General features: G+C 28.0%; 1 protein-coding gene across 3 annotated transcripts in view; it reads right to left on the bottom strand.

Moving 5' to 3' along the window:
• The window catches only part of LOC130664823 (zinc finger protein rotund-like), a 129485-nt gene extending 113772 nt beyond the window's left edge, over positions 1 to 15713 (bottom strand). For all 3 annotated transcript variants that reach the window (XM_057464933.1, XM_057464934.1, XM_057464935.1), the window contains exon 1: positions 14744 to 15713. In XM_057464933.1, coding sequence (XP_057320916.1) covers positions 14744 to 14920 — 177 coding nt within the window. In that variant the 5' untranslated portion in view covers positions 14921 to 15713. The remainder of the gene's footprint in view (positions 1 to 14743) is intronic.
• Positions 15714 to 15926: the final 213 nt, after the last annotated feature.

Raw genomic sequence — 15926 nt, 5'->3', positions numbered from 1 at the left:
TATAGTGTCCCAGAAATAAAATAAATGTCCCAATACTTGAAAAATTGGTGTCCTAATAATTAGTACAGTGTCCAAGAAATAGGTAGATCGTGTCCCAGTTAGCGGGAAAAGGTCCCAACAGTTAACACAATATGTCCCAGAAATGGACACAGTCAACAATTAACATATAGTGTCCCAGAAATAAAATAAATGTCCCAATACTTGAAAAATTGGTGTCCTAATAATTAGTACAGTGTCCAAGAAATAGGTAGATCGTGTCCCAGTTAGCGGGAAAAGGTCCCAACAGTTAACACAATATGTCCCAGAAATGGACACAGTCAACAATTAACATATAGTGTCCCAGAAATAAAATAAATGTCCCAATACTTGAAAAATTGGTGTCCTAATAATTAGTACAGTGTCCAAGAAATAGGTGGATCGTGTCCCAGTTAGAGGGAAAAGGTCCCAACAGTTAACACAATATGTCCCAGAAATGGGCACAGTCAACAATTAACATACAGTGTCCCAGAAATAAAATAAATGTCCCAATACTTGAAAATTTGGTGTCCTAATAATTAGTACAGTATCCAAGAAATAGGTGGATCGTGTCCCAGTTAGCTGGAAAAAGTCCCAACAGTTAACACAATATGTCCCAGAAATGGACACAGTGTCTCAACAATTAACGTATAGTGTCCCAGAAATAAAATAAATGTCCCAATACTTGAAAATTTGGTGTCCTAATAATTAGTACAGTGTCCAAGAAATAGGTGGATCGTGTCCCAGTTAGAGGGATAATGACCCAATAGTTAACACTTGATGTCCCAAAAATAGACACAGTTTGCCAATAATAAATACAAAGTGTCCCAATAATTAAATAAATGTCCCAGAAATCGTCCACACTGTCCCAGTTAGAGGAATAATGTCCTAATTGTTAAGACAAAGTGTCCCAATAATTAACTGAATGTCCCAGAAATAGACACGCAATGTCCCAAATAGAGGAATAATGTCCCAAAAATTAATAGAGTGTCCTAATAATTAATACGGTGAGCCAACAGGAGAATGTCCCAATAATTGACCGTTGGTACTCTAATCAATCGAAAGTGTCCCATTAATTATCATAGCACTCTCAGAAGGGACTGTCCCAATGCTTAATACGAGGTGTCCCAATAATTAATCAAGTGTCTCGATAACTACCACAGTGTCCCAATAGTAGAATGACCCAATAATTAACAGACGATGTCCCAAAAATAAATATAGTGTCTTAATACTTAACACAGTGGGCCAACAATGGAATGCCCTAATATTAACAGACGGTAACCTTATCAATATATGTCCCATTAATTAACACAATGATCCAATAGTAGCCTGTCCCATTACGATACGAAGTGTCCCAATAATTAATGACGTGTTCTAATATTCAAGATATCGTCCAAATAATAGACCGTCCCAATACCTAGCACGCAGCGTCCCAATAACTAACCACGTCCCATTAATAGACACACTGTACCAAAAACGGACCGACTACTTGATATTCAATTCAAAAGTTTGAGTATCTATAGCCTCGATTTCAAATAAAATATCAAGAATAAATTCCAGTTTCAATAGAGGAATATATAGGGGAGGGTGGGGCAGAGCGGCCCCCCTGAAATTTTGACCAAAAAAAAAATTTTTTTTTTTTCGACTAATCACTATAAATCCGATATGTTTGCGCATTTTTACCCCTACGCATGACATTTGGGGCAAAATGAACAAGCCCAAAATTTTGAAAAAGTGATTTTTTCATATTTTTATCGTCAAATTAAAAAAAAATCATTATAATTCCACATTTCTAGCCCTACGCATAACACCTGGGGCAAAATGGACCAGCCGAAACTTCCGAAAAAATTATTTTTTCATATTTTTCGGCCGTTTCTCTATGTAAGAGGCAAATTTGGTCACTAAAAAATTATGAAAATTAAATTTTTTTTTTTAGTTGATAAATTTTTGAAATAAAGTAAAATCATAGAATTGATTTTTTTTTTTATTAAATAACAATTAGTAATTAAGGTAATCGAGAGTGAACGATTTTTTACGCTTTAAAAAATTTTTTTCGAGTAATATAAAACCAAAAATAGTTGTCAAGAGAAAGAAATACATTCTTAATGATGAAAACAATTTAAAAAAAAAAACAACGAAAAAAAAAAAAATTTTTTATCACTTTTTGAAGGGGGGCCGCTCTGCCCCAGAAAAAAAAAAAAAAATTTTCAGAATTTTGGCAAAATGTCCATAAATTTGTTCGAAATAGGACAAAAGTAAAGTGATTTTATGGTTGAAAGCCACAAAAAATAATAATTGGCTTAGGGGGGCCGCTCTGCCCCACCCTCCCCTACATATATATTATCAATTATAATTAAATCCGTAGTTCAGTTAAAATAATTATAAAATGGAGTTCGTGATCGGTCTTATGACCGGAATATAAATAAAATAAGTAAAATAATATAAAATCCTAAGAGAAAGCCACAACAAAACATTAGCAGAGTGTCGTATAGTAAAAGATAATGTTTCTAAAGGTAGATAAGCTGAGTATGCAGTTATACTGTTATTTTTAATTATTTAACAAGAGTACAGAGAGTACAGAGTAACTCTGGCTCCAGCTGATGGTCAGTACCTTAGTGCGGAGGCATATCTGGATTTTATTTATAAATAAATATGTATAGATATCAATGGAAGCATCGAATCAGGTAAATCTCGTGTTATCTGTAATCGAACAAGTTAACCGGGTCCTTGGAGCTGGTAAGGAGTCTCCTTAGGCAACAGCCTCAGTAAGTACACAGGTTAAATAAAATGTGAGCGTAAGAATTTAACCGGTCACTTGTGCTACTGTGGGTTTTAGAGGGGGCGAGTCTTACATATATCCGCTATATCTGTTTTTCGAGCTCGCGAGAAAGAGGATTTCGATCGCGGATCGCGGATCGCGGGCTACACTAAAGAGAGATTCCACAACTGAGATTACACAACACTGACACTTAACAGAACCCTAATTAAAGTCCATTACACGATTAATTATCTAATTAATTTATTATATACCTTCGCTATCTTTATATACTTACTTCAGTATATCGATTATCAATATGTATATATGTATATATTTACTAACATTACATTGTTGTTGTCCTTATTTTAGTTGAGTTACAACGGGTCATATGGACATGTTTTAATTAATTAGTTAATTTTAATTTCCTTGTAGAAAAAATTTTGAGCAAAAGAATTAAAAAAAAGATTTGACACTGAAATTAAAAATGATAAATTGAAAAAAAAATATTTTAAAAAATTGCACCTGTAGTTTTTTTAATTTTCTACATGTGCATTTTTTTAGATTTTTTTTTTTTTTTTTTAATTAGTGTTGAGAAAAATTTAAAAATTGTTGTCTGCTGACTTCGATGAGAAAAAAATTTGATGTGTAGATTTTCAAAATTTAGGACAGCGGAGAATTTCAAAATTAACTGATTTCGAACTTTGGGAAATTCAGGGGGGGTAGGGTAGTTTTTTTCAACAGAAAATAATTTTTTTGTGGCTTAAAAAAATTATTTTTGTCAATTTATAATTCAAATTTTTGGCGCCAAAAAATCCTTTTTTTCTGTGTATCTTTGTTACACTTGCGCAATAAAAAAAAACTTTGTTGAGGTTTTGCTTTTAAACAAAAAAAATTTTTGAAAAATCAAAACGTTGATTGCTGGTACAGACCTCGTATTTTATTTTGCGGTTGGAGTTTTTGTTTGAAAAAAATTTAGACAAAAAAAACTACCGACTCTTAGTAATAAAAATTGTAATTGGTTCAAAATTTTGAGGCCAAATTTTGAACCAAGTAAGAACGTTTTTGAAACATAATTTCGATAATGTATTTTTACTAAATTTGTCCCTCGTTCAGAAGAAGTTCAGAAAAATCTTCAATTTGAAGCCTCCACATTGGAAAGGAAAAATTTTCAAAAATGTTCTAATTTGATTCAAAATTCGCCGAGATAAAATTTCAAATTAACAAAATTTTTTCTACTAAACAGAAAAGTTGAACTCAAAATTCTAATCTGTCTCAAATTTCGAACTTCTACATGTCGAATTTTTTTTTAATTTTTTTAACACGGGTTAGTTGAGCTTTACTTCAAAATACTGATAAATTTTATCGAACTCAAAAACTATCGAGTTTATGTAAAAAATATATATGAGTATTTTTAGTAATGAATTTTATTTAACACTTCGATAAAATTTTGATTGACTAAATTTTAAAAATTCAAAATTATTTTGACAAAATTAATTTTTTAAACCACGGATTCTAATTGTTATTTTTTTTAAATTTATTTTCATGAAGAAAAAGATTGACAGTAAAAAATAACAGAATTAAAACCGTTAAAAAATAAATATATAAATATAAAATGATATATTTAATATAATTACAAGTTTTATAATTGAATATTTTAATTGCGAGAATAATTACAGAGGAGCGTAAATGTGGGAAATGGGAATAAAATAAATAAATAAATAAAGAGAATAAAAGGAGAAGGAAAAGGAAAATAATAATAAAAGACGGTAAAGATCACGATAGTAGAAATAGTTAAAGCAAGAGAGTCTTTCCTCCAGAGCCTCCAGTTCCTCTATTGCCTCCAGTGCCTCCAGTAACTTTTTATACCAGCGGTTTGTTGCTCGCATTACTTTAGCTGTCACTTAGGTCTTTAACAACTTCTGTATCTGCCACTGGCACTGGCACTGGCACTGCCGGATGCCCGGTGTTTTTTTTTTTCTATATATTTTATTTAATACATACACCTTATCCTCACTTACAATTTACAATACCTTATTTTCTTACATCAACACTCTCACAACTCCCGACTAAAACCCTCTCACCCTCATTCTACTAATACACGATACATGATACTATGATTACATATATATATATATATATATATATATATATATAATTGCCGGATTATATTGTTTTAAATTCATTTTCACGGAAATAGTGAGCCAAGAATGAGGAGACCTCAACGCGCGGTCATTACTGCGTCTAGTCAAGAATTTTTTTCTTTTTTATTCTCTGGAATTTATTATCATTTTATAGTTAATTGTTAATGATAAAATAAAATTATTTTTAATTACAAAAAGAAAAAAAAATTTAAAAAAATACTAATTTCGGAAATTTTGAAAAATTAAATTTCAATTGAATGAAAAAAAGGCATTAAAAGATGATACTGAAGTTAGCCGACGTCTAATAATTTTTGAATTTTTTTTCAAACAATAAATTATTTCTAAAAAAATATTCAGAAAAATTGCACCTGTAGTTTTCAAAATTTTCTACATGTGCATATTTTTATTTTTTATTTTTTCGGAATTGATTTTTAAAAAAAAAATTCAAAAATTATCAATTGTCTGTTAACTTCAGGTTCATATAAAAGATCAGTTCAATTTAAATAGAAAAAATTTATTTTATCTCCACGAGCTTGGAAGAACACAAGAAAATTTACTCTGAAATTTAAAAAAATAAAAAAATTATTTTTATTTCCACGAGCTCCAAAAAAAAATATTCCGGTAAAAATTTAATGATCCTGAAGTTAGAAGACAATTAACAATTTTCGGATTTTTTTTCAATAAATAAATTACAAAAAAAAAGTAACTAAAAAAATACACATGTAGAAAATAGAAAAAACTATCAGTGCAATTTTTTAAATATTTTATTTTTTATAATTCATCGTTTCTAAAAAAATCCAAAAATTATTAGACCTCGGTTGACTTCAGGATCATGAAATTTCAATATAGAATTTAAAAAAACTAAAATTTATTTTTATTTCCGAAAGCTCGGAAAATTATAAGAAAATTTTCAACTTTTTCCATAAGCTTAAATATTTTATAAAAAAAAAAAAAAAAAAAACAGTATACTGAAAAAACGATGTATTGATAGTTAAGATATTTTCTTTAATACAAATAAATGGTAGCCCGGGTCGAAAAGATGAAATTCAATTTCAACCGCGAATTGCGGCTGTTAATGAACGTATTTCCGAACCTCATTTGAACCTCTATGCTGCGCTTATTTCCGTTTCTGCAGTATTGAGGTTCAATTGAGGTTATACTTTTCGATTAGAGAGAGTTAATTATGGAGAATTAGATTTCCGTTCATTATGAATAAACAATATATTCATTTTAAATAATCGAATATTCTTGACACAACTCTACATATATTAATAGTTAAGATATCAATATTTGAACCTGGCATTAACTTATTAATGACTAATATCCTTCACTGTTAGCGCAACTCTAGATATATTAATAGTTAAGATATCGATACTTGAATGAAGAAGTAGAATTCCTAAATTTAGTAATATGATACTTATATTAAATAAGTCTATATTTAAATTAATAATTCGAATAGTTCCGTTGAAAATATATCGGATTAAATTAAAAATGAAAAATCTTCAATTAATTGTAAAACTATCTGAGGAAAGTGAATGTATTATAATCAATAATAAAACTGTCACATTTATTATCATATTTTATTATTATAATTTTAATAAAATAATATAAAAAACATTCATTAATAAAAAATAACTATAAGAATGAATATAATATAAATAATATAATTATATAGTAAAATGAAAACTAACAATCATAGTTTTTAAATTATTATTTAATTTCACATGAGTATTTTATTCACTCTAATTCTCTTTTTGAAATCATTGCGTAGCCTTCTCGCGAAACGTCGGATTTTATTGGTCTCAATAGATTATTAAGATTCACTTTTAGTATTTTTTATTTAACTGAAAACACTATAGTATACAATTATAAATGATTATCGCACTGACACTGATTAATAAAAATGGATGCTGATTTACGCGATCTTTTAGACGGCTGGGCAGTTTCTTTTTCTTTTAATTTCATTATTTTCCGCTGGCGCGTGTGAGCGCCCTTGGCATACCTTAATAATAAGTATGATATCTTAACTATTAAGATATTATATTCGCAGGAAATTTAGGTAGTTTTATTATTAAAAACCATTGGTTTCAATAGAGCCGCAGTTCTAATTGAAAGTAACCAAAATATCTATTCAATATTAAATGATATTTAATTGATTAGAATAAATTTCTCAAGTATAACCTATTTGTAATAAATACTCCAAAATTTTGTCACTGTTTAAATTATGACTATATATATTTATTATCAAAAATATATCTTTAATCTAAATAAGATTTTATTAAAATGCATCAACTCCATCAATATATTTAATATAAAGAAATTGTTTTTTCAGTGTGTTCCTTTTTTTTTTTTTTTTTCTAAAAGAATAAATTCTTACATAATTTATAAAATAAAATACGTGTGATATGAGTAGACATTGGAGACTTGGGATCAGTGCAAGCAGCGCAATGCCACCTGGCAGCTTTTTGTCTGATCCCAGTTGGCAATAGTTTTTGCTTCGCTACCACATTACAGTAGCAGTAGCAGTAGCAGTAGCTGTTGAAGCAGTTGAACCATCAGAGTTGAGGTTGAGGGATACTAAACGCTTATAAGATCCAACCACACGTACTACCACCCCAATCACCCTCTAACCCTTTCTCAATCACTCCCCCTTCTCACTCCCCTTGATCTTCTTACCTCCCGCTTCCATTCCCTCTCCTTCGCCCATTCCTCTTTTCCTGGCTGAGGATCCCTTGACTCCGACTATCAACTATATAACCCCTTACCATTTATTAAACCGCGTCGTTCCCCTACTACTTCCGGTCGACGATCCGCGAGATCTACCACCAATAGCGCAGTTGCCACGCCTTTCCACCTACGCGCACCTGCGACACGCCTACTATGCTGATACTCCTTTTATTTCTCTCTCTTTCTCTCACTTGCTACCTTGAAGCACCGACACGATTACGAGGTGGCTTTGCAGCAACTGTATGACGTTAACGCTCCTTTTTTCTTTATTGCTTTTGTCTTAGCGGAGTTTTGGGACCAACCTCTTGGTCGCGAGCTACCAATCCAAGACCTGGATACCCGGTTATTGATACCACCTCTGCGGTTTTATTCCCAACCAATCCTACAACCCTTTGCTATATTTTTTTTATTTTTATTCATTTTTTTTTAAATTCTGATACTGGATTTTATCTCGAGAATTTTTAATTTTCATCATTTTAAGCCACTTGAAAAAATATTAACTATTTTTATCAATAACTCGTTATCTATTGAGTTTACAGAAAATTTTAAGAGACATTTTTTGTAGGAAATTAAATTTCCTACAAAAAAGTACTGACATATTTTTTTCGAAAACTCAATATTTGCGGCGGAATTTTGAAATTCGCGTTTGGAGTTTTTGGAGCGGAGATTAGAATTTGGGTAATAGAATTTTAAGTATTGTGACGAAACTATGAGAGATATGATAAATATGAAGAGGAACAAAATTGTAGAGAAGAAAATTTTCTATAAAAAAGTTCTCGTGGAGTTTTTTGATAAGATCGATAGTTTAGTCATAAATTTAAAATGAAAAATTTTTATAGATTTTTTTTGATTTATTGGTTTTTTTTATGAATTTTTTTTTCTATTTTTTTTTTTATTTAATGAATTTGGTTTCGGAAAAAGATTGAAGACACTGAAAAATAATAAAAGAGTGTTGGTAAAAAATATTAAACGAGAAATATATAAAAGTAAAAAGAGACTAAACCAAATTCGGAAACTCGTTACGCCTTTTAAGGAAATCGTATATTGTTTATACACATATATATATATATATATATATATATATATATAACCGTGACTTATGCCGCGTGAATGGCTGCCTTAAACTTGAAAAACGCAGATTTAGTGTCAAAGTCAAATGTAAACATAAAAAATTGATAATTTCTACAATAAAATCGTAACTAAAATTTATTAATTCATCGATTTTATTAATGAGAAAATCGAACACTAGATTAATCACGAGGTGACTTAACTAATAAATATATAATTAAATACGGAACGCGTGTGTTCATATATTTGAAGATTTAAAAGCTTAACGGGAGTAAAAAAAAATTTTGATATGACGTCTTATATAAAAAATTATCGATTGATTATTGAAATATAAGTCTAGTAACGTAAAAATTTCAGACACTATTTGATATAGAAATTATTTTTAACTGACCAGCAATCATCTGATTTCTATAAAAATATCTCTGAAGTATCATAAATTTTTTTTGTAAATAAATTCGCGCTGTCAAAAATCGGGAGTAAATAAGGATTTTATTTGAATCCGAATTCACTCCGTCTTTTCGAGAGTTTGAAAAAAAAATACTCGACATAGGGAGTAAACAGGGAATTTTTTTCACCGGAGTATTTTCGGAGTGACCTGGATTTTTTATTTAAATCCGCATCTGATTTGATCTAGAATTTTTAAGATAAAATAAACTTTTGTTTGAAGTAAATTTCACTCTGAAATTATAAATAAATAAATAAAAAATCAGCTTCGAATTCACTTTTGATTAATCAAAAATTTTTTTTAGTGGTAACGGAAATAAAATAAATGATCAGGTCATGTATTGGTAGACTTTGACGACCAGTTAGTATCGAACTCGAAAAAGTGCATCACTACAGGGCGAAATTATGCTCGTTTGAAATGCTATGGTGTCATAGTAAAGCCTGACCATGTTGACCACCTGCAGAAATTACTGTGGCCATAGTAAAAGTAACAACGATTATATCACAAATTTACATTACTGTATCCGTTGTAATTTCTACTGGTCATAGTAATTTATTCCGGTGATTAGTTTGATTTCCGGTGAATAAATGAAAAAAACAATCATAGATTTTCAGATCCTTTTCCATGATTATTTTCCGATATCGACTTTTTTCCGGTACTGCTATTTTGGAAACCGCATGAGTAGCAAGTAGCAAGTAGCAAATTAATATTTATTATCATTGAAATCTAATCTTTATTTATCATAGAATATGACTCAACTTAAACTATAACGTCTCGAAGGCCATATAATATGGAAAAACCCCATAAAATGACACCATAGCATTTAAACAAGAATGTTTTCTTGGTGTAACAATCAGACAATTATTTATTACCTTTGAATCCTTAAATCTTCTATTATTATTTTAAATTCTAAAATTAATTAAAGGAGTCAGAACTGAAGGGATTTTTTTCAATCATTTTTTTTTAAAAACAAAATTGTTTGAGCTCAAAACCACTTTCAGTTTAAAGAAAATTTTTAGTGTCTCTAGCTACCCCAACTAACCCCATCAGATATTACTCATCTTTGTATTTAACCAAATATATATATATATATTAGAGTGGTCGTTAAAAATTAAATTTTCTCAGACGCCCCATATAAAGCTTCTTTGTAGTGAGAAAATACGTGGGTAATTTGGTTTTTTCTTTTTAAGTAAAAAAAACACGTGCCGCAGGACGATCAAAGTTCATTTTTCGATACAATCACAGTTTTTTTTAAATATCTCATGAGATATGAAGATTAAAGGAAAATATTATAGGAGCAATTTTGTAGGGAATTAAATTCTTGACAAAAAAGGTCATGTTCATTTTTTTTATAAAATGTGTATTTATGAAGATATTTAAAAAATACTTTTTTAAATCTTATCAATTGAGCATTTTAAGGATTACGAATGTTTGAAATAACGTTTTTTCTTAAATATAGACAACTTCGTAACTCGAAACATATCAATCATTGATGCTTGTTGTAGTTTCTATATACTTAGAAAAATGTTATTTTCAAAATTTGTAATTCTTAAAACGCTCAATTCATCAGACATTAAAAAAGTTTTTTTAAAATATCTTCATAATTACACATTTTATAAAAAAAATGAACATGTCCTTTTTTGTCAAGAATTTAATTCCCTAAAAAATTGTTCCTATGATTTTTCCCTTTAATCTGCATATTTCATGAGATATTTAAAAAAAATCGCGATTATATCGAAAAATGAACTTTGATCGTCCTGAGGCACGTGTTCTTTTTACTTAAAAAGAAAAAACCAAATTACCCACGTATTTTTTCACTCAAAAGAAGCTTTTTATGGGGCGCCTGAGAAAATTTAATTTTTAACGACCACCCTAATATATATGTATAATGAGCAGGGAATATTAAATTTATATAGATTAGTATTAAACAATAAAATAGATGATGGCGCGAAAATTCTATTATTATGAATTTGAAATTAAAATGGCATCTAAACATCGCAGTTACAATAAAAATATATATAAAAAAATTTATGTAAAATTAAATTCTCTACAAAAAATAATTTCATAAATTTTTTCATAAAATTGATATTTTATAATTTTTTTTTAATGATCCTGAAGTTAACAGACAATTATTAATTTTCGGGTTTTTTTCCAAAAATCGATTAAAAAAAAATTAAAAATTAAAAAATGCACATGTAGAAAATTAAAAAAACTATACGTGCAATTTTTTTTAATATTTTTTTTTTTATAATTTATCGTTTTTAAAAAAATTCAAAAATTATTAAACGTATAATTTCAGTGAAATTTAAATTTAATGAGTGCGAATAGTAGCAGACATGAGACTAAATAAAAAATTAATATTTAAAAAAAATGCACTTATTAATTTCAAAATTTTCAAAATGTGCATTTTTTAAAAATTTTATTTTATTAATTTTTTACTCCATTTATTAATAATTTAAAATTTTTCTGATGTCTGCTACATTCACACTCATTCAAATTTATTGATCCTGAAGATAGCAGACATTTAAAAATTTTTGAATTTTTGTTTTTCAACAAATCAATTGCAAAAAAATAAACTAAAAATATGCACATGTAGAAAATTTAAAAAACTACAGGTGCAATTTTTTCAAATTTTTTTTTTTTATGATTTATCGTCTAAAAAAAAATCCAAAAATTATTAGACGTCGACTAACTTCAGTATTATTCAAATTTAAGATATTGAAGACATTAAAAAAAATAATAAACTACAAAAATTAAAATTCAAAACTTAAAATAATAATAATAATAATAAAAATAATAATAATAATAATAATAATAATAATAATAATAATAATAATAATAATAATAATAATAATAATAATAAAAATAAAAATTTTAAAAAGCTGCAAAGTTGTACTGATGAGAAATAAAATTATTATTATTATTATTATTATTATTATTATTATTATTATTATTATTATTATTATTATTATTATTATTTATTATTTAAAAAGTGAAACAACGATCTAATAAATCACTCAGATACCCGTTGATTTATGATACATAAACGTTTTCTTTTTACAGTCTGCAATTAAAAGGTGTCATTGAACTTAACATTAACAGTTCCATAATTATCATTATTATTATTATTATTAATTATTTAATTGTTTGCGTGTAATAGGTAAAGTAGACTCGTAGAATAAAATAAAATAAAAATAAAAGTTAATCTACAAACTTATATCTCATAAGCAGAATGCAGACCCGCGGGAGTTTTCAGTAACGAACGGAGCCGCATATTTTCCACCCTAACAAATCCACAAAAGGGATACGATTAAATATACTCACTACTTACTGATGGGTTTTATATAAATATATATGTATTATATAAAATAACAATGTTGCCCTCATAAATTTAATACTCATAAATCTGAATACAATTAACTCTGTCTTCACATGTTGATTTTTCCGCTCCAAGTGTCACGTGAATTTAAAATTTCTTTCTTTTAATTTTCAATTAACGTTTTTTTTATTTTTTAAATACTTATTTATTGCAAATATTAATAAGTAATTGGGTAATTAGTAAATAGCGATAATTAATTGGATAATTATTATAAGTAAGTAGTAAATTTTTATTTGCGTTAGGCCGGGAGTCGACGCGGACTAGACTTTACTAGAAGAGAGTCAATGAGCGAATGAGTGAATGAGTGAGTGAAGAATAATAAAAATAAATATATATTACAAAAAAAAAAATAAAAGGTGTAAGTTTCTCTCGCTCGTGCTCACGCGGACAAACGGCGATAATGTCGGGTTTTTATGAGAGTTAATGAACGGTTGTGTACTTATGGTTGTCGAGCGGAAAAGTGGTGGGACGAGACGAAGGGGAAATTTACTAAAATCATACGCGATATTTTACTTTTATATATTTACTTCAATTCGTTTTATTACTCATTTATTTACCCCATTATTTTTTTTTTAATTAATTGCCCACTGCGAGTATTTTTTTTTTTTCAATTAATGAGTAAAAAAAATTTTTCATTTTTTATGGGAAATTTTTCGGATAAAATTCAATGAAATTTTTTTTTACATCACGATTTTAATGTTTATACAAAAAAAAAAAAAAATGATTCGAAAGTTAGCAGACGATTGAAAATTTTCGAATTTTTTTTTCGACGATTAAATTTAAAAAAAAAAATAAACTAAAAAATGCACATGTAGAAAATTTAAAAAACTGTAAGTGCAATTTTTAAAAATATTTTTTTCGACAAATTTATCGTTTTTAAATAAAAACAAAAATTATTACGTCGGCTAACTGCAGTATTGTAAAAAAATGCTAAAAATTTTTTTTTTTAATCTCATTAATTATAATTACTGTATTAAATTAACATAAAAAAATTGATTAGAAGCGATCAATTAATTAGATAAATAAATATCCCGTAAACTGTTTTTTTTTTTTTTTTGTGAAAATATATGAGTCTATTAATAAAAAGACATGAATTTTTTTTAATCATTAAAGTTTTTGTAGTCAGCAAAATTTTTTTTAATTTCATAAAATTACGCACAAAAAACCGCGTAATTTAAATCTCAGATTAATCTCACAGTCACACGAATTTCCAACTTCTCTTTTTTTTTTTTTTTTTTTTCTGATAATCAATCAAATCTTTCCCCAATTGTACATACGTCAAAAAACTCAAATGCACGTTCAGAAGAGCTCCAAATTACCCCGATACCCAAAATTATCCAACTCTAATTTACTTCCATTCCAAGAATTTTCTCCAAAATTAATTTCCTCAAAATCAACAAATTTTTCCTACAATTTTTCCAAAATTTTCATGATACTGATGTTAGCCGTCTAATAATTTTTTAATTTTTTTTTAAACAATAAATTATTCAAAAAAATATTTTAAAAAATTGCACCTGTATTTTTAAAAATTTTCTACACGTGCATATTTTTAGTTTTTCTTTTTCGTAACTAATTTGTCGAAAAAAAAAATCGAAAATTATTAATTGTCCGCTTCAGGATCATAAATTATTTATCTCCAACTTCAAACTTCAAAATTTTTCACCCAAATTTTGTCTCTACATAATTATTAATTACAATTATAATTAAATTAATTAATAATTTTTGTCTCAACTGGAAATCTTTCAATTTAAAAAAAAAATTCGCCCATAATACATGTCTAATTATGATCCTGAAATTAGCAGACATTTAAAAATTTTTGAATTTTCGTTTTTCAATAAATCAATTTCAAAAAAATAATATAAAAATATGCACATGTAGAAAATTTAAAAAACTAAAGGTGCAATTTTTTCAAATATTTTTTTTTTAATGTTTTATCGTCTAAAAAAAAATCCAAAAATTATTAGACATCTGCTAACTTCAGTATCATGTCTAATTTATAATTAATTTCATTAACGCCAAATTTTTTTTTTTTTTTTTACACAAAAAAATTTAATTCGATTTAATTATCAGCCTCCAAAATTTTTTTCTCTTCAATAAAATTGATTAGTATTAATTACATCCACATACATATATATGTACATATATATATATGTATATATATGGATCTAGATGATTATATAAAAATTTTAGATAAAAAAAAAAAAAGTTACCTTGCTCTGAACATAATCAAGTGCCAGCATACAGTCAGAGTATCCACTCTCAGTTTTAATAGTCGTGGCACCTTGTCCAGGTGCCGTTGAACAAAATCCAGAACCGACGACACCAACAGGACCTCCAAGTCCTGCGGCGGCAGCTGCCGCAACGCTTTCTCTGTACCACGGATACATATCACTATCAAAAACCACAAACTGCACTAAAAATCCTCTTACCCTTCCCCCTAAATCTCTCACTCACTAGTTCAATCGCGAATCCAAATTTTTGAATTCAAAATTCAACCCTTTGAATCGGTCAATAAATCACTCAACCACCGGCTTAACTCACTCACTAAAATCTCACAGCAATGGAAAATTTAAACTCAATTTTCCGATCACAAAAATAATAAAATTTTAAAAATAAAATTTTATCAGTTCAATTTAAATTTTTATTTCAAAATTTAAAAAATTCAAGTCTCACTTCTCGTAAAATCAGTCGCAAGTCTAAATATATTTTTTAAATTAATTAATTAATTATTAATAATAATAATAATAATAAATCAGTCTGTATGACTAGACCACAAATCACTTTAGCCTACTAATTAATTAATAAATGAATTAATTAATTGAATTTATTGCACACTAGTTAACATACTAGCGATTATCAAAATCACTTTTCCTCAACATGATTAATTTCCACTTAATTCTTTACACATAATTATTATTATTGTTGCAATTATTACTGTCATTACTGTCATACATAATAATTATGATCAATAAATATATATGTAATAAATCACAATATAAATTTTTGTTAATGGGCTTAAACATTTTTATTTTTGTGAAACAAAACGAAGAAAACTAAAAAAAAGGGACTTGATTTTTTTAGGAAAATAAATTTTTTTGTTAAAAAAAAAAAAATTGTAACTGTGAAGATCGATGTAATTATGGATTAATGGAATGAATATTGTCTGTGGATTATTCGCGTAAAAAAAACGTGACGCACTCCGGCCGGAAATCGTGCAACCGAGGACCGCGAACGCGGTGTCTACACTGACGCGGGAGCCGGGATTCGAACGCCGGTTCGTGAGGGTTCGTTAGAATTCGGGTTAACTCGGAGGCTGTGTTTGCCGGTGGTGACTAGAGATGTGTGTAAGTGTGTAAGTGTGAGTGGGCTGGGTGTGGGTGTTGGTGTATGGAT

The sequence above is a fragment of the Microplitis mediator genome, chromosome 3 (assembly GCF_029852145.1).
Source record: "Microplitis mediator isolate UGA2020A chromosome 3, iyMicMedi2.1, whole genome shotgun sequence".
In the NCBI taxonomy this organism is placed as follows: Eukaryota; Metazoa; Arthropoda; class Insecta; order Hymenoptera; family Braconidae; genus Microplitis; species Microplitis mediator.
Note: the sequence above shows the minus strand (reverse complement) of the source record. Positions and strands in the feature narration are given on the sequence as shown.